We start from the raw sequence: 7,500 nt of genomic DNA, 5'->3' as shown, positions 1-7,500 counted from the left end.
TTGACCTTCCCGTTATTAATAGTTCAAAATTGTTGATCGAATTGAATATAATTTTAATATAACATTAAAATTTAACGATACAATTTTGTATAATTTTTTTTTTTAACTATTTCCAATTATGCACAGATTCATTATATATATATATATATATATATATATATATATATATATATATATATATAATATATATATATACTGATGGTAGTACGTAGGACGAAATTTCTTATATAAACATTTTTCTTTTAATTAAAATAATGCGATAGCGAGTGATGATAGATTTCAAATAAATTCAAAACAGATTCCTTTCCTGTAATTGTAAATGGTAAAACGTATAAAGACGTATTCATTTTTACGAAACGCAGAATATTATTACGTAGAAATTTTAATTAAAAGAATATATATATATATAAACAACTTCAATAAACAAATTTAATATGATGTTACATAATTGTAACGCATGAAATGCGTTAGTAAATTAAATTACTAAATTAAGTAAACAAATTTAACGCGTTCGTAATTGCCACGAATTTTGATAAGCATTGAGTTTAGAAAAGTAGAAGAAAAGAAATATTTCGTTGTTCGGCGTCGATGATTATTGTTAGGAAAAAAAAAAAAAATGAAAAAAAGAAGAAAAACAGAAAAAAGAAAAGAAGAAGAAAAACAGAAAAAAGAAAAGATAAAAAAAAAAGAAAATAAAAGAAAAGAAAAATACGGATAATATTACGTGTCATTTGCATATAATGTGTTAACGAATGTACGTGTAGTAAACGAATGTCAACTTAAAATGATGTGTGACGAGTTATTTCAGAGTTAGGGGAGACCGTGACGATAAATTTGCATACGTGCTATCTGTTGATTAGGCCTCGGACATTGCACCCTCTTGACATTATCATTGCCTCCAGCAGGAAAGCTTCCTCTTGCTTTGCCAGCAAAGCGTAAAGCGAGAGAGAGAGAGAGAGAGTGAAAGAGAGAGAGAGAGAGAGAGAGAGAGAGAGAGTGAAAGAGAGAGAGAGAGAGAGAGAGAGATGTACACAAAGCACGTCGACGGTTTCCCTCGCGGTTCGTCCTTACCCTCTCCTCCTCCCCCCAATCACCCCTCTCATTCTCATCATCCTGCTATGCCCATTGACGCGTCCACGTGAGAGTACCACCTAATGTCACTAACGTCGAGCCCTTCTGTTGATCTAACGCGCGAAAGGACGAATGAGCGGGATTAAGACCGCTCGTTGAAGATTAATGAGACTCCAGAAAACCGACGACGTGGATAGATGTACATATGTAGTTATGTGTGCGATATGTCTATGTATCTTTATTATTATACGTGGAAAGAATTACGATATGAGTTACGATACATGTTAATGATTCCATTGAAGTAATAGAACGTGAGTAATTTTTGGTTTTAATACAGTAATAATAAAAAAATAATGTGTATATGTGTGCGTGTGTGTACGCGCGCGCGCGCGCACATGTATATATGTCTCTATATTTTCTTCTTTTTTCTTTTCTTTTTCTTTTTTCTTTATTCTTCTTTAAATGCATAATAATCGATGAATTACAATATATCAATCTGTTTAATTTGATTTAATAGGATAATTCGATTTAATTTGATTTAATGATGATAATGTAAATTTTTGTATTATTTCTATTTTTTTCTTGTTTTTTTTTTTTTTTTTTTATTATTATTATTTAATATATTCTAATCCAATGGAATAGATTTTTCTTCGATGGATATCTTTAATAATTATTTTTAATGAAAATAAAGATAAATAGGGTGTGTTTATTCGTAAAGATTAATTTTAAAGTGTAAATAAAAATAAAAAAAATTGATAAATTTGTAAATCTAATTTAAAAAAAAATATAATATATATATATACATATATATATGTATGTATGTATGTATGTATGTATGTATGTATGTATCTATCTACATATTTACATAGATATTATCACAATGTGAAATTTGAATTTTATTTCGTCGATGGCGTTTAAAAAAAAAAAAAGAAAGAATGGACATTGAAATCGTATTACCTGCGTGAGACGCCAATGTTTGGAGGCTTTCGCTATCGGATCCGTAACTTGAGTGCAAGCTGCACCGAAAAGCATAACCTTATGTGGCCCGCTATGCATCATGTCGAAAAAAGCTTTGACACCCACGGCAGCGTTGCACTGAAAAGAGAAGAAAATATGGACGATTAGAAATGCATTTATTGTTTATTCATACGTGAAACGTTGTAATCTTTTTCTTCGATCGAAATCAAGAAAAAAAAGAAAGAAAAAAGAAATAAAATGAAAAAGAAATGAAAAAAAAGAGAAAAATAAAAAAGAAACTAGAAAGGAAAGAGACCAAAGAAACGGAGGTATGACAAAGCGAAAGAAATAGGAAATGAAACGCGAGGTCGCGTCGTCGATTTGACCTCGAGCATTGTAAAGTTAGCCGAGAAGCGTGATTACGGCTCGTAAGGTTTATTGTTCATCGCGTAGATTCTGTCGTGCACAGTTAATTCTGTGCCATTTTATTTTTATGAAAGAAATACATATCGCTAACGACATCTTAACCTTGGCGGTTAAACATTGTTTTCATTTCTTTCTCTCTCTCTCTCTCTCTCTCTCTCTCTCTCCTTTTCGCATTCTTTATTTCTTTTAGTATCTTTTAAAATTGTAGATTCTTATGTTAATGTAACGAGTCTGTATATGTACGTACATATTCAGACATATATATATATATCTTCTATTTTATATCTTATCTAATAGAGATAAATTACTAACAACTTGACGTTAATATAAATTCAAATATCTGACTGTATCGTAAATAAAATAATAAAAGTCAAATCATTTAGTTATTTTTTACTAACTTTTCAACGATTTCCATACATGCGAGAAATTTTAACAAAGAAAACAAATTTATAATTTCGTAACGTCGATCTATTATATTCTAGAAAAAATTCAATTTAATTAGTTTAATGTTTTTAATGTTAATTAACAAGTTGCATAAATATATATATATATATATATTTCGTTATTGTGTATAAATTAAATAATAAATATCATTATTAATTTGGTTACCATATTTTCTTTTTTAAAAATAAAAAAGAAGAAAAAAGAAAAAAAAAGAAAATGAAAGAAGAAAAAAAGAGAGAGAGAACAAAAAAATTAAATGACATTAACTAATTATTTTCGATATCCCCATTTGATTTCAAATAAAATTATATTATACATATTATTATATATATAATATTTTATTAAAAATATTATCTCTAATTATTGTATATATACTAAAAAAAAAAAAAAAAAAAAAACCTTTTTCAATGAAATACGAAATAATGAAGGTGAAGAAGTATACTCTGAAAATGAATAAAAGTTTGAAGGTACAAGACGAGTAAAATTCATAGGAATATAAACGATTGACTGAGAAGATGACGTCGTCATTGCATTATCGATTCATTCGATAAGGAATATAGTAAATTTTGATGGACCAATGAGAAACGAGTTTTTATTAAGAATCTTCAGATGGATCTATAATTCGGTTCTTCGTATTTATTCTGTTCAATTTGTGAAAGAGGACGTATCTATGTATTTATACATATATATATATATATATATATATATATATATATATATGTACACATACATATGCGCGCACACATACACATACATATGTACATACGTAAGCCATGCGGAAAGGTACCAGATTCTCTGTTGGTTTTATACAATTCTAGATTATCATCGATGCATTAACGTTTCCCAATTGGTATTTGTACAGTCAATGCACGTAGTATACCTCTCCGTTCATCTACAACTATAATATATATATATATAAATACAGAAATACAGAAACGTGAACATATGTATGTAATTATACCTACATAGATTACTGGAGATTCGTATGTATATAGGTCTCTTCACGTGTACATTTGAATCAATATTATTACCGCACTTCGCGAAATGAATACGCATTAGAAGATCGCTTAACATAATTGCACCCTAACCAGCCGGTGTTATAATGAATGATCACCGATATTATAATAACGTTCGTTTCCACGATCTTGGCGATTTCAACTTTAAGTTTTTAATAGTGCCAATTTTTCTCTTTAATCAATTTGGAAAAAATTTTTTTCATTTTTCATTTTTCACTTTTTTCTTTTTTTTTGTTTTTTTTCATTTCTTTTTTTTTTTTTATTATTAATATAATACTTTCTTTCACCCTTCATTTAATGCGCGCATTACAGTGTAATGCTTTTTACGAGTTTATAGATTGTAATAAATATTGTTATTATTATGATTGTTATAACGAATTATCTCGTTACGTAATATAGGAATAGATAGACAGATAGAGAGAGATAGAGAGAGAGATAGAGAGAAAGAGAGAGAGAGAGAGAGAGAGAGAGAGAGAGAGAGAAAGAGAGATAGGTAGATGGGATAAAAGAGAAAGTCGACTTAATTAAGAGCATAAAATTTCGTTCTCATATTTAATTAACGAAGCCACCACCGACGTTGGGGCCAACGTTGGTTTGCGGAATCCCGTTAGATAGAAATGAAAATTAATTGGAATATTTCCGTCTGGGTGCAGTGATAATGAAAACCTTGTTTGCCGGTACAAGTCCATCTTTCCTCTTTTCTTCTGGTAGTATTACGAGCATCGATAAGTCCAAGAATTAAACTCCTCGAGAAAGGAAGATTCTTACTACTTTACTTTCTATTTTTTACCTCCTTCCTCTTCCTTCACTAACCCCTTATTTTTATCCTCTCTCTCTCTCTCTCTCTCTCTCTCTCTCTCTCTCTCTTTCTCTCTCTCTCTCTCTCTGTTTTAATTTTTTTTTTCTTTGTTTTTTTCTTCAGATAATAAGTATAACTTACGAAGAAGTTTAGTCAGGCGATTTGGATCACTAATTTAGTTACTTCGTGAACAACGTTTTTTACTATTAAAAAAAAAAAAAAACAAAAACAAAAAAAATTATCTTTGCACGTTTCTTTTCATAAAACTTAATTACTAATTATGACTGTAACCATAGAATTTTACGAGGTATGTAATTGATTTTTCCTTTTTCTTTTTTTCTTTTACTTTTTCAATTTTTACAATTTATTTCGTAACTCCGACGAGCTAATTATTTAAGATAATTAGAAAAAAAATTGTATAGACATTCTCATTAAAAGAAATCGATGAAAAATATTCAAAAATAATTCTTATCATGTGGTAAATAATTTGTCAAGATAATAATAAGTTACGATCGTTATTGTCATCGATGAAGGATCATTCATTGATTGTACAGATTTATCTGTTTTTACGAAATATTCTGTACATATCTAATAAAAAAAAAAAGATAATAAGTAAAATAATAATAATAATAATAATAATAATAATAATAATAATAATAATAATAATAATAATAATAATAATAATAATAATAATAATAATAATAATAATGATAATAATAATAATAATAATAATAATAATAATAATAATAGTGATGATGATGATAGTAATAATAATTATAATAATAATGATAATCAGTAAATCTTTTAATTATCAAAAGATTATCCCAAGTTAAAAATGCAGATTGAGCTGCAATAAGGAAATCGATGCAAAATAAATGGAAAGAGTAGTTTGGTTCACGAGGGAATAAGTGAGGGAACAATGGGAAAAGAGATTACGAGACTCTTTAAGTGCTTACCAATGTTACAATGTTGAGTTTTAACAAAAAGTTAAAACTGAACACGGGAAAATGCGAGTGAAAGTAATAAGAAGAAGAAAAAAAAACCGACATACACACGAATGGAAAATAATAAAGAAGAATAAAAAAAAAAAAAAAATACTTCGCGACATATATACAAAAGTTCTAAGGGAAAATAAAAATATATCCAGTTTTGTAGTACGTCCAATGATTATTGAGTAATATCGTATAATATTATATGTAATAAAAATAAAAAGAAAAAAAAAAAAGAACAAAGCGAAAAAAGAAAAGAAATAAAATTTTATTCATTGTGTCAATTAAAAGAAAAATATTTTATTATCTGGATAGAAATTATGTATAGTGTAAGATCAAAACAATGCGAGAGAGAGAGGGAGAGAGAGAGAGGGTGAGAGAGAATACGCCTGTCTTTTCTCTCTCTCTCTCTCTCATTCTCTCTCTCTCTCTCTCTCTCTCTCTCTCATTTTCTCTTTCTCTCTCTCTGTGTGTCTATCTTTCTCTTTGGCCATTATTCGAGGACACAGTCCAGAGATCGAATATATATATATATCCATGAGAAGGATTATCCTCGAGACTGGAACAAAGTTTAAAGGTCGAAAGCTTTCCTCATGGCTCTTACGACTTAACCAGAGATCTATGTTAAGCTTTTGCTTACTATCTAAGGGATTAAACTATACTTTAATTATTTCAACCTCTTGGCGATCGAGTGATTCAATGTCAAAGGATTTTTTCGAACTCGACATAACTATAACGATAGAACAATTTCTAAGATATTATGTACAAGGGAAAGATCTTTTAGTAGTCGTAAAAGAATATACAACTGATTCAAATTTACGAATTATACTTTACTTTTCTTTGTTTGTAAAAACTTTGAGAAATTCGTTCTCATAGTTTCGTTTAAACGAAATACTTTTCCCTTTAATTTTTTTTCTCATTTTGTCACACTCGATTACTTTCTTTTCTATTTATCTCTGTTCGCTTCCTTTAATTTTCTTCTATCTTATATATAATATATATGTGTACGTATGTGTGTGTGTGTGTGTGTGTACATAGAATCAACATAGTACGGCATATAAAAGCGTGTAAGTAGAGCAAGGATAAATGTAAAAGTTGGATAACGCAAAAGAAGAAATAATTATCTTTTTTCTTTTTCGTTCGATTCGAAATTTAAAATTTAAAAAAGAGAAAAGAAGAAATAGAAAAAGAAAAAAAAAAGTCGAAAAAGAGAAAAAGTAAAAATCTAATCCAAATGACTGTATAACAACTTTGTTAACAGCATCATTTAACGCTTTATATGGGATCACCTTGGTATATAACTGATCAAAGTTTCGAAATGTCCCTGAAGTTCAAAATCCTATACCAATGATCCCGATCGGATTGGATTTTCATCAGATTTATACTTCGAGATCCTTATCCCCTCACGTTTCTCAAAGCCAAAACTCGGCTTTAACCGAATCCACGCGCATTACTTTCAAAGTACGTTCGAATACTTGGAATCCAATATGAAGTAGCAACTTCGTTTGGTTTTTCGATGTGATTCAAAAGGCAAAGTACAATCCGCAAAACTTTTGCGATGTCATTGAAATCATTAATTGTACGATTTAACAGCCGAACAATCAAGATAAATATTATTTCTCCGATCTTTTAGATCTATTATAATGATTTAATCATTTATGATTCTTCAAGTTACTTGCCAACTTGATTGGCATTGATCTATTATCCTTTTAACAAATTGGCCTAGAAGTATAAAGTTAAAATATTTCCGTGAACTTAGACATTGCCGATGGAAACTGTATTTCACCACTTACGAACG

General features: G+C 28.9%; 1 protein-coding gene across 2 annotated transcripts in view; it reads right to left on the bottom strand.

The window, feature by feature from the left end:
* The window catches only part of GABA-B-R2 (gamma-aminobutyric acid type B receptor subunit 2), a 266,033-nt gene that overhangs the window by 57,586 nt on the left and 200,947 nt on the right, over positions 1-7,500 (bottom strand). For both annotated transcript variants that reach the window (XM_035869928.2, XM_035869929.2), the window contains one exon: positions 2,029-2,166. In XM_035869928.2, coding sequence (XP_035725821.2) covers positions 2,029-2,166 — 138 coding nt within the window. The remainder of the gene's footprint in view (positions 1-2,028; positions 2,167-7,500) is intronic.

This window comes from Vespa mandarinia, chromosome 9 (genome assembly GCF_050613455.1).
Source record: "Vespa mandarinia isolate Hongniang chromosome 9, ASM5061345v1, whole genome shotgun sequence".
In the NCBI taxonomy this organism is placed as follows: domain Eukaryota; kingdom Metazoa; phylum Arthropoda; class Insecta; order Hymenoptera; family Vespidae; genus Vespa; species Vespa mandarinia.
Note: the sequence above shows the minus strand (reverse complement) of the source record. Positions and strands in the feature narration are given on the sequence as shown.